This window comes from Rhinatrema bivittatum, chromosome 10, assembly GCF_901001135.1.
Source record: "Rhinatrema bivittatum chromosome 10, aRhiBiv1.1, whole genome shotgun sequence".
Lineage (NCBI taxonomy): Eukaryota > Metazoa > Chordata > Amphibia > Gymnophiona > Rhinatrematidae > Rhinatrema > Rhinatrema bivittatum.
The window spans coordinates 103326737-103347701 of record NC_042624.1 but is presented as its reverse complement, the minus strand read 5'-3'; the positions used below and the strand labels follow the sequence as shown (position 1 = coordinate 103347701).

Sequence of the window (20965 nt, the reverse complement as noted above, 5' to 3'; positions counted from 1 at the left end):
CGGGGGCCCGAGATACCTTTTCTTCAGGCCTGCAGGTCATGTGTTTTTCTTCAGTCCTTTTATGTTTAGCTGAAAATCATATAAAATCTTCACCTGTGTGCCACTGAAAGTCTGTACGGGTGGCTCATTTTGCTGTCCCATCTTACAAATGATTTTGATGCACTTGACAATTTTTCCTTTAGAATGTGTCTGAAGAACCAGCATGCATGAAAAACGTAATATTTATTAAAAACACATTTTAACATCGCTTAAAAAGGTCACAATTATACTCCAGTAATACACAAGTTTTTCTAACTGTACATTGCTAATTACATACATAAACTGTTCCACATGAACAGTTTTTTTGAAGACAAGAAAACTGTATAAATAAAGGCCTGCTCTTGTTGTAGATAATTTAAACATCTCAAGTAACTTCATAAAACAAGTGTAAATAAGAGCTTCTCTGTGTTTACACAAAAATACCCTGATCCATGTAGCACTGAATAAATCACACTGTTATTGCTCAATCCAAATCTTCCCCTCTCCGATTTGATGGTTTAAAATGTTGACCAGATAGCCCTGATTCCCTTTAAAGATCTTTAAATAGGGAGCCTTTTTACAAGGTTCACTATTTGAAGTTCTCACAGAAAAAAAAACACTTGAGATTCGGAAAAGCATTGCCTGATGTATCTTCTTTTGTTTTTTGGCAATTCTTCTATGACCTTGGAAGAGAGAGTAAGTAAAATTTAGTCTCCTGGGTCACTGGAACAGGTCGTTAATTCCAGCTGCTTCTGGCGTGTGGCATGATTCACCATTGCTACTTTTTGGAAGACCTGTCCTACTATTGCTCATTGGAAAAAGCAAATCAGAGATATTGCTGATATTGAACTACTATGCTTTGACTTACATATTTAACGTGTTCACTCTTATCTATTTGGGGCCCGTACCAGGAATATTTGAAAGCTAATGAGGATTATTTCCCTGTATACAATGGTGCATGTGGCTGTCCGGTCCTGTTGATTTCTCCACTATATGTTTTCTTTATTATGAAGAAGTTTTCTTCTATGTAATGCTGTCTTGAAGTTACTCCTTTATTATTTCTTGCTGTGTGCCATGTAAAAGTTCTAAATAAAGAGTTTAAAAAAAAATTTCAGAAAAACAGAACTAGTTTAATTTCGTAACCTCCCCCCATGCCTCTGGTGTGCCAAGCGTTAACAGAATGGAAGTCTATTTTCTGGTCTCCCTCCCCATCTGGATGAAATGCTAATGCAGCCCCTTAAATTAATGCAATAGCTTTAGGTCATTTGCAACCATCATTTTGTCAGAATTATACATTTTCATTCAGGTAACTTGGATACATAGTTATACACAAATATAGCTCTCTCCTCTCCCCTCCCAAAAAAGAGCACAAAAATTGAATGCATGTTAAAATAAAACAACCTATCCCATGATTCAGAAATTTGCCTCTAGGTACAGTGGACAAGCCCCTCTAACCTCCAGTGAAGTAAGCATTGAAATACAAAGATAAATGGCTGCCTGACAAGCCCCATAGCGTTTGGAGCACTGCCCGAGATAGGGTTCCCATGGCCTGTGCCAAGCCCTGAGCCAGAAAAAAGTAATTTAAAAGTTATTTTCTTCTCTTTGATGGCATATAGTACCATATTTTGGTGCTATCCATGGCCAGGGAACATCTCAATCAAGTTGACTTTTTGAGTTGAAATGCTACATGAATCATGAGCAGGATACTGCTTCCAAACTGGATAATTGTCAATTTTTAGAGCTAAAAAAAGAAACATTGCTTTCCTGTATAATACTTGACCTTTAATCAGGATTTTCTAATTTTACAGAAGTCAACCATTAATTACAATTTTAGAAAGCATCAAGAAATCATGAAACAGATCTCTCTACCAAATACACATCATTTGTTTTATTTGATAGAATTTTACATCAATTTCATGATTTCTTAATCAAGTCATAAATATCACATATACATATTATATTTACTGTACATTATATAAAAAGGTCTGGAAGGGACCACAGGAGATCATTCTAGCCCATCTCATTGTCTCCAGGCAGGGCTCACTATGCTAAAATCTGATGTTTCCCTAATCTGCCCTTAAAAACTTCAGATGACCAAGATGATACCACTTCCCTACATAACTTGTTCCACTCCAATAACTGGAAAGTTCTGATGTCTAACCTAATCTCTATGGGGCCAATTTAAGATCTTACCCTGTCCTCACTAGAGTTTACAGCCCTACCGACCGCTCTCTTGGACAAGGCCTCTTCATTGCTAGGCTAAATAAAACCAACTCTTTCAGCCTTTGCTGGGTCATTCTCTTAACCCTACCTCTGCCTGTCTTCCAACTTTACACATCCTTGAAGCATACGGCCCAAAAATGAACACAGTATTCAGACAACAGGCCTTAGTGTTTGAGTAGAGGGAGAATTACTTCACTTGTCTCTTTTAGTAATCACTGGTAAGACATCTCAGTATCGCAAAAAGCCCCCAAAGCCACCTAATAGTACATTGCTGGCTTGTGTAGTCTGTGGTCCACTAACCCTTCAGATCCTTTTCTGCAGCCAGTCATGCCCCCTCTGTGTATTCATTAAAAAAAAAAAGAGCACATTTTTGCATAGACTTTGCAAGTGATTGAGGACCACAATCCATGGATGCATGTTAATGTGTCTGTAGAGGGTGAAGTCAAGGAGAGAAGGGAAGAATTAGTAAGTGGATAGAAAAAAAAAAAAAAAAAAGCCTTTTAAGCAGAGGATGAGAAATTAGGAATGAAAGCCAGGTGGCTTCTGTGATGAGTGTATATAACAGTGAGGTTATGGAAAGCATAGGTGGCAACAGAGAGGTTTAGAGAAACCGTGATCTGCCAGGGTAAAAGAAAAAGAATTATAGGATCCGTAAAACAGAAAGGAGTTACTAAATATTTGAGGAAGTCAACCCAGTTACGTTTAGTGATATTTACTTAAAACAAAAGAACAGAGCAGCGACCTGTTGGAGTCCATTATTTTTGAATTCACTAAATGTATTTTAGGTCCTATTTTCTGTCTTGTCCATGGTTACAAAAATGCTTCCGGTAAGAAAGAAAGGTGGCCCCCAGCAGGAAGAATGGCTTCCATCAAACATTCTCAGTTGTGGGTCTGACCATATTCATTAGTGCAGTATTTGGTTGCTCTTCTCCTTGGCAACTTTTTCCTTTTTTGGATTAAAGTATATCTTAGTTGGGGTTACTGCCCTAAACTTCATATTGACAGCTCCTGTAAAAGAATCCGGTCCAAAACCCTAAAAAAATGAAAGTGCAGATTAACAACTCAGCAGGGAGGGAGAAAGGGCCAACAAGTCACTAAAATCCCAATTAAGGACTTAGTAAAAACAGCGGAGAGAGGAGCTGTAGTGGTTAGGAACAGAGGACAAGAGAATGTGAAACGTTTATGTAACATTCAATTGTTCCTAGGATCAGTGCTGCAACATTTGAATCCTTCAAGTGAAACAAATATCCGTAGACTGTTTCTCATGTTGGGGCCAGTGTAATAAGACCCAGGATGAAACTGGCACTAATTGTCTGCACATATTTTTTTTTAGTGCACGTGGCAAAAACAGGTGCCTGTACAGGGGATGGCATGCAAATGAGATATACGCAGAAAATCCATGCAAAACAAATATCTTATGCAGATATGCGCACTGAAGGCCCCATGCAATAAACCACGCCTAAACCCACATTAAATGTGGTGACCCTACTGAAAGCCTTTAAGAAGTAGTGAGTTAATGGTCCAGGAGAGGGACTGAAGGCGGTCAGCTGACCAATTTCGCAACTATAGTTGATGCCTGGCCACGGTAGAGCAATGTCTAACCCCTTCATGATCTGTTACCAACCAGGTGGGAGCTATAATGGCAGATGCTGGAATTCAGCACCAATTTACTATCCGACAACCAATTTTTCAGGCAAATTACTAATTGCTCAAAATCAACTTCCCTGTTTGGTCCCAGATGAATAAGAATCTGGATATCATATATATCTATATCTATCTATCCATATATACACACACACACAAGCCGTTAAGCCCATTAAAACAGGCGAGATTCCATCGGTCAGACCGGCACGTCGGTCAGAGCCGCTCTGTTCTCCACAACTTCTTACTCTTCCCACTTACGCACTCATATCCTCTTCCCTTTTCCTTCCATCCCCTCTCACCTCATCCACAACCCCTTCCCTCTCCCTCAGCCCTCCTCCACTCCCCTCTTGTTCTCTTCTACCTCCCTCCCTGTGTACTGTGGCTTCTCACTGCTGTCCCTTTGCGTGCTGGTCCATCCGTCCCTACTCCCTACCCCCTTCCCGGCGGCAGAGGGACGGGCTCAGGCTGTCGGTTCAACCTCCCCCCACCCCCACGAAGGGCCGGAGGCAATGGTGGTGGCAGGAGCTGCAGCTGCGGCCGAGGGGGATGCCGCGAGTCTTTTCACTGCTGTCGCTGTGCGTGACGGCCGGCCATCCCAGCTCCCTCCCCCCCTTCCCCGGCGTCGGAGGGACGGGCTCAAGCTGTTGTCGGCCCGATGTGCTCTCTCACCCGCAGTAGAGAACAGCTCTGACCGATGTGCTCTCTCGCCCGCGCGGCACGTCGGGCAGAGCTCTCTCGCCCACGCATGCCCAGTAGAGCTGCTCTCTACTGCAAAATGTGCGGGCCGGTCAGAGCCCATTTATATTGTAGATGGTTGATACCCTGGCTTTCCGAATAATCTCACTGATACTGCTCATAAAAATATTCAACAGGTGAGAGAGAGGAGCCTCTACTGCAGTAGAAACATTATCCTGAAAATACACCAGTTGCTTTTTCCCTACCAAAACGTTTTGCAACCACTTCAAAACAAGGCCTCCAATAGCTAATGATTCACACCGCCTCAAAAGAAGTTGGGGGATTTACCAGGTCAAACACTGATGAAAGATCCAACAAAACCAACAATGCACCATCTCCTTTATCAATTAACGGAAGGGCATCATCAAACAAAACTAACAAAGTTTCCGTACTAGAACCTTGTCTAAAGCCGGCCTGAGCTGGGTCTAAAAGTTCAGCCGATTCTATAATAATCTGAAATCTGTTCTGTTACCGCTTTTTCCATTCCTTTGGCTACAAATGGTAGATTTGAAACTGGTCTGTAATTACTACATAATCTCAGATCTAGTTTTTTCATCCTTCAATAAAAGGGAGAAACTAGCACAGTTTTACAATGAACAGGAACAGAACCCAGGGATAATGATTTATTAATCAATTTCTGCAGACAAGACATAACCTTGTCTGAACAGCCTTTAAGCAATACTCTGTCCATATGACATGACTGGTAAATGTAAATACTGCAGGAATAACAATGCACCCAAGGTTTTAAACAAAGCAAAGAAGCAATACAATCAATTAAATATTTACATTGCAGTTTATTTATTGAACTAAGTTTTGATAAGCAAACCAAGATCAACCACGTGGCATATCATTTATTAACAAAGGTTTATCCCCGTACATGGAAATAACATTTCTGAATTCATGTATAAATATTTAAATTCTGACTTACTGGCAAGTTTATGGGAACATCTATGGTTTTCTAAAGGTTTCATTGTTAATGCTTAGTCTTGTAAGCCTTGCTCCATAATAATCTATAATATAACTAGAGCCATCGGATGGTCCAACAATCTGGAAAGGGGGTGGGAACAACAAAAACAAAGAGAAACCTTCAAATATGATGCAGAGATCTGGCATTTTGTAATTCTTGTTCGTAGCTTATACAATACACCATCAAATTCATAAGAAAACAGTAGTCTGTCTTTTTACAATAAAAGCTTAGCTGACTAAAATGCAAAATTGCACTGTACAAAATGTCACCCTTACTGCTTTTGCAGTGATAACTCTTGCAAACTAAAATACCGCCAAAATATTCCTTGCATATCCAATGCAAAAACTGATCAACCATAATCAGAAATGGCAGCCACAGGACATTAGTTCAATAGGTTTACAGAGCAGCCCCTGCTGTGTTTTTCTGTATTAGGGACAAGGGTTTAATTTTCTGGTTGTGTTAGCACAGTTAAAGTTAAATTTGGTTATTTGTAAAAACTCCAAACAATCTTCTCCCCAGGTCAGACATCCCACCCCCACTGACCAAAATGCCCCCCAAGCATACTTGAAACTTGTAGTGTGGGTAGGAGCAAGCCCCTCTAATTTCTACCCTACTAGCTACACTTTTCAAAATGGCACTGGCTGAGCCCAGGTGATCCTTTGCCCTGATCATGTGACTGGGCAAACAAGTGCTTCTAGTACCACAGCCTAGTAAATAGATGCCCAAGCTTGTACCTCAGGCAATGGAGAAAGCAAAGTTGCTTACCTGTAACAGGTGTTCTCAGAGGACAGCAGGATGTTAGTTCTCACACATGGGTGACATCATCAGATGGAGCCCCAGTCCAGAACATTGATCTCAAAGATTTTAGAACTTCCATACTTGCCCTACTAAGCAAGTGCAGCTGTAGTTATCACTCTGCCCCCTAGGCAGAGTCCCTCAGTCCATGATACAGCTCATACAAGGAGAAACCAACTCCCAGGGAAGACAGGGGGGGTTTCATGAATGCTAACATCCTGCTTTCCTTGGAGAGGTAGTAATATCTAAGCCAGGTTGGTGGGCAGTCTGTTCTGAGGTCACACTGACCCTGCCCTGGTACCCTTAGGGTTTCAGGCCAGTGAAGAAATCCTGTTCGACAAGGGTTTACACTTATGGCACCCCAGCTTCCTGTCTCTTGGTGGAGTGTTTCTGGAATTATTCGCTGGGGGATTCACCCTCAGTTTCAGCTGTTCCAAGCAGGCTGAAGGCTCTGTCTTGTTCAGTAAGTCCCTATGGCACAGAAGACCCTTACATCGAGGGCAGCTGGCAGACAGTGGAAAGAAGAGTAAAAAAAAAGGAAAAGAAAAAAAGAAAATAAAACTACTGAAAAGGAAAGCTCTAGAAAAAAATCACTTACAAAAACTGAGGAGAGCAAAGCTGAATACCGGGGCACACAAGGCTCCGCAGGGGGGGAGGGGGGGGGGGGGGGGGGGGAAAGACTGAAGGATTGTCTAGGGGGCAGGGTGATAACTACAGCCGCACATGCTCAGTATGGCATGTTTGAAAGTTCTAGAATCTTTGAGATCAAAGTTCCGGACCTGGGCTCCTTCCGATGTCGTCACCCATGTGTGAGGATTACCATCCTGCTTGTCCTCTGAGAATAAAGTGACTTCTCAACGTCACAAGTAGTGCAGTGGGACACATGATCCTGAAGCCTAGTTTTCTGGATTCCCAGTTCGCTGCTCTAACCACTAGGCTTCTCTCTCCACTAATGCAAACAAATGCAAAAAGTGATTTGTAAGACATTCTCAAATATGAATGTTGTATTCACAGATATTATATACATGTCCTAGAAGGCATTCTAGTATTATATGTGAGCCACGATGTTTGTAATTCAGCAAACGCTACTGATTTAAAGATAAGATAGTAACCGATCATGTTTTATGATGGACATTCACAGTTAAGTCAGCACATAACATTAAAAAATAAATAAATTGTTCAGACATAACAGAATGAGCACAGTGTCCTCCAGTTATGCTGCAAGACACATCTAGGTCATTCTTAAAAATACCCGGAGCCATACATTGAATTTCTGGAGTAATTTTTGAAAGTTATATGAAACACATTCCTGATGATCATAACCCAAATGAGAAATTATTATTCCTTAGGAAATAATGATTTCTCTGTTCTGTTACAATCTGCCTCTTTCTTCTGGCATTCAAAGAGAAACAAGGCTTTTGGCTTAATTTGGATTTCCTGGTCAAGAAGTTTAAAATATAAAATAAAATCACTACATCGCATGCAAATCATATTATAATATATGAAGCCCAGATTTATTTATTTTTATTTATTTAACATTTTTCTATACCGAACTTCATGACAAGCTTCATATCAGGCCGGTTTACATCAAACTTAGGGGTTAACTTAACAAAACCATATAACCGGAAGGCCAAAGCGCAGATACAAATAACAGGGAGAATGAACTTGGGGGCTAGAGTAGCCAGGAAATAAAGGACAGAAGAAACTGGAGAATGAGAACGAATGAATATACAGTGGCTGGGTCGGTCATTTATGATGGGGAGGTAGAATTTTAATCCATTTCATTTATGAATCCCCCCTCCCCTTCTGAATTTTGGAATAAGAATACAATTTTTTTGAATATGATAATTCCAAAGAAAAAGATCTATTGCTTATTCTAATCTCAGAGAGTTTAAGCTCATTTGTAAATAGTTTGGGGGTTTCAATAATTAAGACCATTAAATCTAAGGAACATTTATTTAAATACTGTTCCATCGGTCCACAAAACTCTGATCTTTGGTTCTTTCATAATCCGTTTTACTGCAACTCATGAATGTATCGGATTTACATTTGATTCGAAGTCTGTAGAGCTTTTATCAAATTTTAGGAACTTTTTTTTTTTTTTATTTAGTGCTCATGCTCTTAATGCCCTTTTCTTTAACCAAATTAAATATTTAAAATAAAACTTAAAAAATATTTAAAATGGTGCAGAGTAACATTCCAGGCAGTACAGTTCTAAGAATATACACACCTGAGATCTTTCTTGTATAAACAAGCATCCGTCCAAGGAGAAAACAACCTTTAATAAAATGGCTTCTAAGTAACTTCAGGCCTGTAATTTAAACTGCACCTGACCTGTGTAGGAGCGGCTGGGGGAATGCGAAGCTGCTGGAATGCAGCGGTTAAGAACAGAGCAGAGTGGAGCCAATTGCCAGTTAGAATGCAGTTTTATTACTTGCAGCTTAACCATAATGCTGCCATTATGGAGCACGCTGGTGCACAAGCAATGAAACCATTGTTTGAAAGCATAAAACCAATGTGGGGAACAGAATATGATGTCACCACTTATGTGCAGCTATTAGTTTAATGGGGATTCCGGTACGGCAGTGCAGTTTAACTATGGATTTTACAAACTGAAACAAGAGTTCACATCTGTGTGGGAAATGAGAAAAAAAAAAATTTAAAAAGGGAAAAAAAATTAAAAAAAAACAAAACAACGGTGCACCAATATTGTGCTTTTCGCAATACCAAACAGGAAAAGTAATTCTTAAAACGTCTGCTAGATCAGTTCAGCATGCACAGTCACAAGCATGAGTTCTTCTCTAAGCGTGGTTGATGGATGAGACTGGATGCCTTCACTTTTCAAGAGGTGTGCCAGAACCGGGAGAGACCGTTAGACAGCTGCCACTTCAGTATGCCGTCAGATGATAACTGAAATGCATGCCTGCCATATGCTGTGCGACGTGCTTTTTTTTTTTTTTTTTATAAAGAAAATTTACGATTTATGGAAAAAAAAAAAAGTTGGCTCTCTTTTCAAACTACTGTTGCAGTACCCTAGGCTTCAGCTGTGGAACATTAGCCACCATCTTTCATGCCTAAATGTTCTGCCAAAGAGCCAATTCTTTAAACGTCAAAGGCCTCGTAAAACTCATACTGTACCGTTTTTGTTAATCGGTTCTATACATTTATTTTTAGTTCATGCCATTATATTCCTGTAGTAAAACTTCATGAAGTCCTGGGGGCATAACCAGAGCCCCCGGTTTCCTGTGGCTGATTTTTCAAGATTCTGCTGCAAGAGTTAAATTGTGGCAGATTTTTCAAAACTCTATGGCAAATTTACATGTCTTCATATATTTGCAATTTAAATAATGTATTTTTTCACTTTATAAAAATAGTTGTTTTCTGACATGTCTGTATCTAGTTAATGTATTTGGTTCTTTATTAGAGGAAAAAATCTTGGTGTTTAGGGTTGGGAGGAAGGAGGGAACAGGATCTGGGAATGGGAAGAGGAATCAGGTATGGGGAGGAGGAAGAGGTGGCAAGAATGGGAGTGCAAGAGAATCAAAGATCAAGATGAAGAACTCGTGATAGGGGTGGAAGAAGAGAGATTAGTGTGGGGAGGATAAGGAAGCCACAGCCCCACAATCAATCAAACCCCATCCCCTCCTCAAAGTACCCTTTGACTCTCTCACAACCCCAAAAGTCCCTCCAATCCTCTCACTCACATCCTGAACTCTCTCCAATCTCCTCACTTCACTTCCACCCATGGTGATCCCCTCATTCACTCTCCGCACCCATGCCAGTCTCCTTACTTACTTCCTCACTGAGTCATTCCTAGCTAACAGAACCCAATCTGTCACTTGGGCCAATAAAACATCCAAACCCATTGATCTCACCTGGAGAGTGCCTCGGGGTTCGCTCTTCTCCCCAGTCCTTTTCAATATTTACATATGTCCTATTTTTGACCTCATCTAATCTTTCAACATTTAATGCCACCTGTATGCTGACATCCAACAGTGCATGAAAATGAAACCAAACTGCATCCACTGCAATCCTCAACAACTGTTTAAAGGCAAGTAGCCCAATGGGCTAACAACTACAAAGTCAAACTAAACCCTTCCAAATCTGAACTCCTCTAGGTTAGCTGACAAGATCACCTCCTGTGCGCATTATCTTCCCTGTCAGGTTCCCTGTTACTGCCAAAAGAAATCAGTTTGAAGCCTAGGGTTTCAGCTCGATAAAAAGGACTTCCTTTATGTATCTGCGCCAGAAACCCCAGCTACACAGCTACCTAAACACAATCTTGCCACTGTAATCCATGCAGTAATGACCTGCTGAATTGACTACTGCAACTCCCTGTTTAACAGAATCATGCAAACAGTATGAAACTTCTCCGGCTCCTTCAAAGTACTACTGCTAGAATTTTGGTTGGAGTTAAAGCAACCGCTCATATAAAACCAATATTCCCATCAAATGCACTGGCCCTTACTTGAAAACAGAACATTCAAAACTCTCTGCTTTGCTTACAAGTGCGTGAATAAGCAAGCACTTGAGTAACCACCTCAGCTTCTCTCTTCCTAAACAGCCATGAGATCTCTGGTCCTCCCAAATGGCTCTCCTTTCGTCTATTCTCTGACCACTGCCAGACAGTTGTGTGCTAGATTCTGTGCCTTCAGCTGTTATGCTCCAAAAATCTGGAACAAGGTACTGGTACCCCTATGACGTGAAACTTACTACCTTCCCTTCAGAAAAAAAAGCTAAACCTTCAGCCAGTTCTTCCCTGCAGAAACCCAAATCCCCCTGGCTCTGGTGAAGGACTTGTGAATATGATCACCGCTGAAGGTTATTTCAATTGCAATTGTTGCCTTAAATTAATTGTAATCCACCTTATGGCCATTCTTGATAAAAGGCAGAATATCAAATGTCTATAAATAAATAAGACTAGTATAGTCAAAAAACTGTTTACTTTGGTGGAGGTTGCTGGACTGAGGTTTCTCTCTATTCCGCTGACTGGAGGGCAGCTGTTGAGGTTGGTAGTGCTACCTCTGGTACAGATAAGGAGCAAAATGCCTTCATGAATAGTAGAAATGTCTTCTATAGGGTTAGTATTTCCTCTCACTAGCAACCAGGTCTGAAGTTACCATGCTCAAAGTTTGAAGAGTGGTGCACTGTTTTTTCATGGATGTTCAGTTTCTTGGACTTCTCCACCAATTTTTCACAAACATCTTCTCTAAAGACCAGAGGCCTTGTTTAGCTCAGGCCTTTTCATTGGCTGCTCAAAGTGGATTACATTCAGGTACTGCAGGTATTGCCCAATCCCCAGAGGGCTTACAATCTAATGGGCCGATAAAGTAAAAATCACGGGAGAGCGCCCGCTTTCCTGTGCGCGCAATACAGTAAATTAATTTAAATTATGGTCCGCGGCAAAAAGAGGCGGCTGTCAGCGAGTTTGACAGCAGACGCTCAATTTTGCCAGCATCTGTTCTTGAGCCCACCGACAGTCATGGGTTCGGAAACCAGATGCCGGCAAAATTGAGTGTCCGGTTTTCAACCCGCGAGCCCATTTTAATTTTTTTTTTTTTTTAAACTTTTTTAAACTTAGGTTCGGGGGGGGGGGGGGGGGGGAGGGGGAGGGTTGGACGCGTGATTACCCCTTACTGAATAAGGGTTAAAGCTAGCGTGTCAAAAATGCGCGTCCAATCGTGGGTTAACAGTGCGCTCCGCCAGAGCGCACTGTACTGTATCGGCCTGTAAGTTTGTACCTGAGGCAATGGAGGGTGAAGTGACTTACCCAAGGCAGTAGGATTTGAACCCTGGCTTCCCTGGCTCTCAGTTTGCTGCTCTAACTACTAGGCTACTCCTCTACATTAGCCTCGTACTTGCTATTAGTTGATGTGTCGAATGTGTCAGATTGATTTCATCAGATGCTTTGAGCACTCCTCTGCTTTTGAAAAATGAGCTTGGAACCTTGCTTGTAAATCTGATGCCAACGAGGCCGAATCGTGCTTGATCTTTGCAAAATGTCGTGTTTGGAATTGATGAGCTGTAATCCTGCTCTGGAACATAGCTGATAAAAATTTTTCCCCCCTATATTATCCAGAAGTCTACATTCTTTTACAGGCAATGCATTGGAATAGATTTTCTATTTCTTAACTTTGCTCAGTGCTGATGCCATTACTATGGAATCACGTGGGAGCCGTACTTTGTCACAACAGAGGCAGTCTTTAAACTTGTATTTAAAAAGGTCTGTTCTTCTGGCTACTGGTGCAGTGGACAGATAAAATTCCATATTTCGGTTTGCAAATCTCTGCACTGACACAGCCGAAGGTTGTTTTAGGGTTTTATAAACTTGAGCAGCTCTGCAAATTCCTCTGCCTGTCCTGGTTCTGGTACAGAGAAGGGAACCGAATTTGCCATCCTTTGATTAAACAGTGGATAAGAGATCTTTGGGAAGGGTGGAACTTCTATCTTTAGGTAAGGGGTCCTCTGAAATAGAATAAGCCAGTAGAGAGATAAAAATCCATACCTGTATCTGAATCACTTGTTTGTACTAAGGAAAGTAGACAGGATTGATCACTTTCTTCCTCATCTGCGGGCCTCTGGAACGGCTGCATTTGTGATGGTGATTATTATAATTTTGAAATCATTCCAGAACCGGAGCGCATTCCTGGGATGACAATAGTTATCTCCTTCATATAGTGCCTTATAAAGTCAAGCCACATTCTCCGAATAAAATTATGACTTGGACTTGTTCAGTGTGAAGGAGAATGAGGATGTATCCGATTGTGGCACTAGAATGGACAGAGCGTGCCTTCTATGTGCTAAAAAAAAAAAAAAAAAAGATGGGGTTGAACTATTTGGCACGGATGCAAATGGCTCCGATCTCCTCAGTTCTGTCAGCACCAAACTGGATGGCACCGACTTCAGTGCCCTGCACAGCATGGAGTTCAACGATGCTGAATTTTCCGGCATCTTAGGAGATCCCTCCAACTTTCTGGAAGATTTATGAGCTTCTTTCCTTCCTGATGGGTCTCTCTTTCTATCCCAGTGGGAGTGGGGGGAAGACTTCCTGTTTCTATGCTTGTGAGACTCAGGGCCCCTTTTCTTTGAGGCTCTGCTCTTTTTTGAAGAGAGGCCACTGAAAACAATTCCCCCCCTCAGTGACATTCTGGCACAATCCTGACAGTTGGAGACGTCAGGTGACAGACAGACATTTTAGAGAGATTTTGTGGAAATCCCCTATGGCTATCTCAAGGCTACATTTCCTGAATGGCAGTTTCCCCAACATGATGAAACTACTCTAAACCAAATTTTTATACGATATATATATATATTTTTTATACTAAGGAAATTCAAAAGAGACAACGCGTAAAAAAATGAGGAAAAACTGTAGTGGAACTGTCATGAAAAACACTTTAGGCCAACTTAGAGAGAGCAAACTACATCTTGCCACTGCAGCAGAATTAAAAGAAAGAGGAGTCTCACATGGGAACGCCTGCACGTGCTCAGAAAGTCTTTACTGTCCTAGCTCTGAGATAGCGCGGCCGCGTCGGCGCCATCAGATGACATCACCCGCTTGTGTGGCTCTGTTTGGTGTGCTTGTCCATGAAAAACCCAAACTATCTTCTATATAATAATATACTTAGGGAACTTGCAATCTGTGCTGTAACAGCTCCAGGCCACAGCACTGAAAGGAGACAGATGGCCAAGCCTAAAGGAACTTCAGAGATAATAATAGTGATTGGGACAAAACTTGAAAGCTCACAAGAACTCAAAAAGTTGTTCAAAGAAATGTTTTAATTCTTTTATAGAAATTAACATCTTAATGAATCATGTTCATGGACTCCCCGACATGGACCGTATTTCAATTAACTGCGTTGGGAGAGACCAGATCTCCGTATAGTTCGTGCAGGGGCTTATTGGTGAAGTCAGAGCACAGTGATTTGGGGTTTCCACCTTCTTTGTTCAGCCTAAAGGAACAACAATGCTGGCACCCAAAGGACTGAAGAGAGGTAGAGAAGGATGAGAGTTGTCAGGTAAGGTGGGGAGGAGGCAGGGGAAGAGTGCTGGGATCAGGCTGGGAAGCAGTCTCCAATCTTCAATGGGTGATTAGTCAACATATGTGGTAATGACAGATGTACAGTCCAGTCACACAAGAATTGCCAAGTAAAATGTTAACAATTAGCTACTGCTAAAAGTCTAGAAGGGGCTCCCACTCTCTGCCTCCAAATCTCCTGTGCATATGAAAGGCAAAGATAGAATATTTATAAATATCATGCTGTGTATAACAGAGTTTGGCAGATATACATTTGTGCTTTATATAATAAGTTTGAAAGTCTGTTTTGCATTTAGAATGCAGCAACAATTCATTCCAATGATCAGAGTGGGGAGAAAAGGTGCCAAAATGTCTTTCACAAGAAAAGAAAGTCAAGAATATAACAAACAAAGGGAATATTGTATATGCGGTTGGGGAGAGGCACGAGCTTGCTTTCATGGTTTTCCTCTACATTGGGGAACTGTACACTGTCTCCCACGGTCGGCTGGCTCCCACGGTTTTCCTTCAGGTTAGAAAGCCATAGGATGGCTCTCGGGGAGCTGGGGGCCGTTGGCTGCTTCCTGAGGTGCTTGGGGAGTGGCAGGCTGGCTCCAGCAGGCCTCCTCAGGTTTCTTCTGTTGGCTGCTTATTCCTCAAGGCAGCACGTGCTACTGCTGCAGGACTTATTCAGTGTGGACCTGCCATACAACAGCCTCCATGTGACCAATGTCTCTATGTTCTGGAATCTACTAGAGACCTGCCAAGAGCAGAAGGGGTCCAATTCTCATCGATGCACGTAGAATGTTGTAAGAGGACTAAAAAAAAAGCTAGAAAAATAAAATGACTCCATGGTTTAACACTGCATATTCTCTTCATGTAACGTCTACAATGCAATGTGAAACTGCAGTAATTAAAATAAAGAAAAAATGATTTTGTTGACCAAGAAAACCATATTAAGTTAAATGCCTGGTTTTTGACCTGGTCTGGGTCTCAGAAGCACAGAAAGATAAAAATGAAATGCCCAAGGTCACAGCAGGTCAATGGCAAGTGGACGATTCTTTAACTCATGTTCCTGGACCCCTTTTGTATGACAGTTTTCTTAAAACAGTTTGACTCACTTCCCTTCATTTTTTTTTTTTTTTTCATTTTTCCTATGAAAAGCTTCACACAAGTTTTGGAAGCATGGATAGTACTCAAAGACTTCTAATTTTAACTGCTAACCTGAATGTGTTTTCAATCTATTTTAAAATACTATGGATTCCACAACTCAGTATTATAAAAATCTAAAGTTAATCTCTCTATCATTTGTTACCTATTGTTTTGTTTTTTTTTAAGGACTATTCTCAACACCAACTTTTCTCCCCACTATAAAGATATAAAAAAAAAAAGTTAAACAATCAAAATGAAGGTAACTGGTATCAACTGACCTGCATGGAGATGAGAATGAAATCAATAAGGCTGCCAATGCCACAAAATCCGACAGTGCAAAACTTTAACAGGCCTACCAATAAAAAGGAGATACAACATTTAACGCAGTGGCTAACAGCTAGAAACCTTTATACTCTTTAAATGTAGTTATTCAAATAAAAGCATGTAAGCAATAACAAATATGCGCAGAGTCACATTTTTTAGTTCAACCTATACCACCAATCTTTCTTTTTACAGTGCTACAGAGCATACTCTGTGCTGTACAGTAGTGATCACTATTCAGGTACACCAAGTCTGTGTCCCAAAAAACATACAATCCAAGTGGGTACCCAAGGCAATGGGTTATAAAGTGACTTGCTAGCATTCATAGCAGAGACAGTCTGTACCGTGATGGTGATACAAGGAAAGCCCATAAGATACAATCTGGCATACGGAGACTGATCTTTAAAACTGACCACACACAGAATCACTATGTACAGAGTATGATGGTTTTGCACTGAAGTATCTGTAATCAGAGATCCATCTATACAGTAGCCCCTGAGGCAGCTCCTGTGTGAGCGAAACTCGGCCAGAGTCGGGCAAGTTCTAATAAAAGTCCCTTGATACACCCATCTTCTTTGTTTTCTTCGCTACTCAGCAGTATTGGATCGGCTTCCGCTTTGTTTTTTGGGTCCACTCCTTAACTAATCCAGCAGTCAGAACAGAGAAAGTTGAGGTATTTTGTGATGCACTCTTAATGTAAAACAAATGTTTGAAATTTCTGAAAGCTCCTCCCACTCAACCTATAAAGTTGGTTAAAAAAAAAGAATTAAGACAAACCGTGGGAATTCCAAAATAAGAAAGGTATAATTTATACAGGAAACCTCTTCTGCTATACGGCATGCACAGCATGCTTACCATAGGCCAAGCATGCATTATGCAGGTCACAATCTTATAAATATTTGGACAGTGCTAGAAATGTAAAGAAATGGCTACATATTCAGGTCACTCTTACTTTGTCCACTCTCCAGAGTAGAGCAGCAGACATCCCTTAAACAAAATCATTTAGTGGTCATTTGCCACCTACTGATGAAGCTGGAGGACATTTTCTTCCTGACGGGACACTAACCACCGGACGTCACCTGCTGCTAAAGTTTAATAAGCTTACACACTGGTCATTTGCTACTGGATTCTGCCAGACCGCTTTGCTGATATTTGCTTTAAGGAGTGGGCCGCACAAGGAGCCACCCAGTACTGCAGTAACAAATGGCATATGAAAAGCCTTACAGCAGAACATTTTCAATTAGTAATTTACCAAATTCTTGAACTGTACCCCGAAATGGAATTGGCTGGATGGGGGCCTCCCCACCCAAAAAAAAAAAAAATGCTGCTGTCTGAACGACCAGATTCCTAGCCAGCCTAAAACGACTGTTCTGTGCTAGTGCGCTGGGAGGAGCGGGGCGACGGGTCTACAAACACATACGCTCTCCGCTCTGTATGTGTCTCATATCTACGAGGAAAATGGAAGCAAAACCACACCAAGGTCCACCTGGGCCTAACCCATTTTTCATTAATTTGGGCTGAATGTGCAGACACTGTAACAATTTAATAATGCTACTTTAAAGTCATTTCATATATTTATCCTGCCCTTTGTAGCCTGTCAGCCATTTCAAAGTGGATTGCGTAGTGTATGGTTAGTTAAATTAAAAGCATTATGTTGTAGGGCAGGAAACACTAGGAGGCACTGTATTTCAGGTACTTTGCATGCATCACGATGTGTTCGTATGCTTCAACTGACAGTAAAAGGTTTACAAAGAATAGTTTAATCAATTAATTCTGCAATTATTTACAAAAAGACTAGATCAGCTGTATGCAAAAGAGTTTAGGTACCCCTGATCAAGCTGCATGCTTCAATGTACTTGAACAAAAGCAGATAAAGGTAGGATTTTCAAACACGCGCGCAGGCGTCCATGTGCGGTTTCCCGGCATGCGCGCACGTTCTAAAATCCGCTTCCCCCATGCACAAGCGTGCCCAATTTTATATCAGTGCGCGCAAATGCCGAGTCGTGCAAGTAAAAGGGGAGGGGGTGCGATTTTACATCATGCCTTTTCCCAGTCCCACCCCCCGCCCCAATTAAAGGAGCAAACTGGGAGGGAATTTCCTAAACCCTCTACCACACCTGCCTCCCTTTTCCCCTTACCACCCCAATCCCTAAAACCCCGATTTTTTTTTTTTTTGTTTTAAAACTTTCCTGCTCTCCGGAGCAGTAGCAGGTTGCGCAGGTTGCACATGCCGCGCACGCATTTCAGCAGGACAGTACCTAATGGCGCTATCCCGGCCTGCCCACGCCCCTTTTTGCTGAACCCCGCTCTGCGCGTCCGGGTAGATATGCACAAGGCCGCGAGTGTTTGAAAATCCCTGTGGCCCGGCCATGCAGGTTTCTGCTCGTTTCGGAGCACCCCTGTTTTTTTTTTTAAATCTGGCCTATAACCTTTACATGGAACAAAGTTAAACATTCACACAAATCTGGGAAAAGAAGGGATTAAAATCTTACAATAATAAAAGCTTCTTCACTGTAAAATTCAATCCAACTAAAATCAAAGAATTTTATCTTCCTTTTCTTTTTTAATCATTGGAGGAAGAGACCTCAAATCAGAGCAGAACTGTCAATGACTTGATCAAAGCTCAAGATCAATCATTGATCTAAAAAAACCCCAAAAAACAAAACCCTCTATTTTTTGTTTTAAAGTGAAAAATCTACTTCTGTGCAAATAAAACTTATCTTCAGAAGTTTTTATTTGCACTTTATTTTCATTTTAAAATAGTAATAAATGGACAATGCTTGATATTGAGCTTTGATCAGGTCATTGACAGTTCAGCTCTGATTTGAGATCTTTTCTTCCTCTAATGATTTAGAAGAAAAACATATTTCACTGTACCCATAGTGAAGAAGCTTTTTTTATTATTAATACAAAGTTAAATAGATTTTTCTGCAATTTTTAAACGGGAAATTACTATTTGCAGATTTTAAAGGACAGAAAATAATAAAATAATGAATATAACATGCACAAAGTTTCAATCAGTACTAAAACACCTTGTCTGGCAAAAACAGCTTCCAAACTTATCCTGTCCTTGCCGCTGGCATTTTTCCCCCACTCTTCCTTGCAGAACTCTCATAAGCTCAGGCCTTGTGCCCTTGCATGAACTCCCCACAGATTTTCAATAATATTCAAGTCTGGACCCTGAAGGCCGTTCCGAAACCTTTATTTTTCTTAGCTATGAGGTATGGTTCAGATCGGAGTCTTGCTGAAATAGTCAACCTGTTTTTAGCTTTAATTTCTTCACCAACTGTGGGGCATAAAACGTTTCAAGCTTATCAAGGGCTTTTGGGGGTTTTTTTTTTTTGCATATTTTAGGTGGACTTGTGATGGGGTCACAGGAAAGGTTTCCTTCTGACAATTCTCCCATGCAGAATATACTATACCAGCGTCTAAACTTTACTGCACGTCACTGGCAGGCATCTGTGGCTTCTTGTTTTGCATGCAGAGCTGACCAGTTTTTAGGCAGGTATTGCAGAAATCTTTCTTGCCTGCCAGATCTTGCTTTAACATTTATTTTACAAGATTTCTATCCTGCTCAGTTCAAAGTGCGTGGCAGGGTATAATAAAAAACTCATGCAGATTCATGTAATGCAAACATTTGATATGAAAAACATAACAAAAGAAATCATCATAAGGAGACTGGGTAAAATCCTTTTGAGCTATAAACAGCCCATTGGAGATCACAAAAGAAAATAATTCAACCTCGCTGAGAGCTTCAGAAAGATTATCAATAGTTGAAACAAAAAGTAAATCCATCAACAATATGACTCTCATGGGACTGTGTGGATCATAAAGTTTTACAACTTAAGTGCCAGGCTCAAAAGCTTGTCTCAACAGCCAAATTTTCAGTGTTTTTTTTTGAATGTTTAATACCAATTGTAATACATAAGACTTCAGGCAGGATATCTAAAATAGAGGACAGTCGACTGAAAGTGCTCGATCATGCTTCTCAAGATGCACAGTGCAGCGAGAGGTTATGTCAAGTTGACCCTTATGTGCTGATCTCTCCACATTAGGTTATAAAATACACAGAACAAAATTTGTCTAAGAGGATGGAGTATTTATTTATTTATTATTTTTATATACTGACTTTCAATCTCATTCAGGTACTGTAGGTATTTTTCTATCCCCAGAGGGCTTACAATCTAAGTTTTTGTACCTGAGGCAATGGAGGGTAAAGTGACTTGCCCAAGGTCACAAGGAGTGACAGCAGGACTCGAACCCTGGTCTCCTGGTTCATAGCCCACTGCTCTAACCACTAGGCTATTCCTCCTCCCTCCATTTAAGAATTTACAGATTAAAAGACAGTATGAATTTAATCTTCCACTGGCTAGGATATGACCACGCACAAGGGAGACAGTTAATATATGGGTAGTAGTGTTTTGAAGAATTTGCAATGCCCAGATAGCATATCCACCCAAAAACAAATCGGAAGCCGATCCAAGATGGCTATGTAGCGACCAAGATCGGTGTAAAAAAGAGATGGGGCTCATAAACGCATCTACTCATATCTCTCAGACCAAGTAAGAGTGACCGCAGTATCCGAAACTCACGCTGCAGGTATCGTTCAGCACCTTGGCTTCAGGCTACCTGGTGAATTTCAAACCATCAATTGCAATTGAATGAAGAAAAACCATCCAAAATGGTCTGAGATATATGAGCAGATGTGTTTATGAGCCCCGTTCCCATGTGTTCCGGAGGACGTTGGAATAATAAATGCTGTTAAATAAGGAGGCATACGCGTAAGCAGAAGCACCTTAAGAATATTTCCAATTTGCATGTATACCTCAGTTACCCTTACAGATTTTCCTATACAGTTGCCCCTGAGGCAGCTCTGTTTAAGAGCGAATCTCAGCCAGAGTCGGGCACGTAATTTCTAAGAACAAAGGTCTCTTTTTTACACCGATCTTGTTTCCCTTGGTCGCCAGATAGTATTTGCAGGCAGACAAATGGAGAGAGTTGCAATAATCAATACCTGAAAAAATTAGGGTCTGAAAATCATCGCGATCTCACAAAGGCTTTAGCCAATGAAGCATGCACAATTTAAAAAGGGCTGGTTC

General features: G+C 41.1%; 1 protein-coding gene across 3 annotated transcripts in view; it reads right to left on the bottom strand.

Moving 5' to 3' along the window:
* Window positions 1-205: 205 nt before the first annotated feature.
* TM2D1 (TM2 domain containing 1) overlaps window positions 206-20965 on the bottom strand; it is a 40946-nt gene continuing 20186 nt past the window's right edge. Inside the window, exons 5-7 of one of the 3 annotated variants that reach the window (XM_029617894.1) lie at window positions 15824-15897; window positions 5549-5667; window positions 206-1103 (exon numbers count right to left, since the gene is read on the bottom strand). In XM_029617894.1, the coding sequence (XP_029473754.1) occupies window positions 5569-5667; window positions 15824-15897 (173 nt within the window). In that variant the 3' untranslated portion in view covers window positions 206-1103; window positions 5549-5568. Of the gene's footprint in view, window positions 3275-5548; window positions 5668-13184; window positions 15224-15823; window positions 15898-20965 lie in introns of those variants that run through there. The other 2 variants (XM_029617893.1, XM_029617895.1) reach the window with 2 other exon arrangements.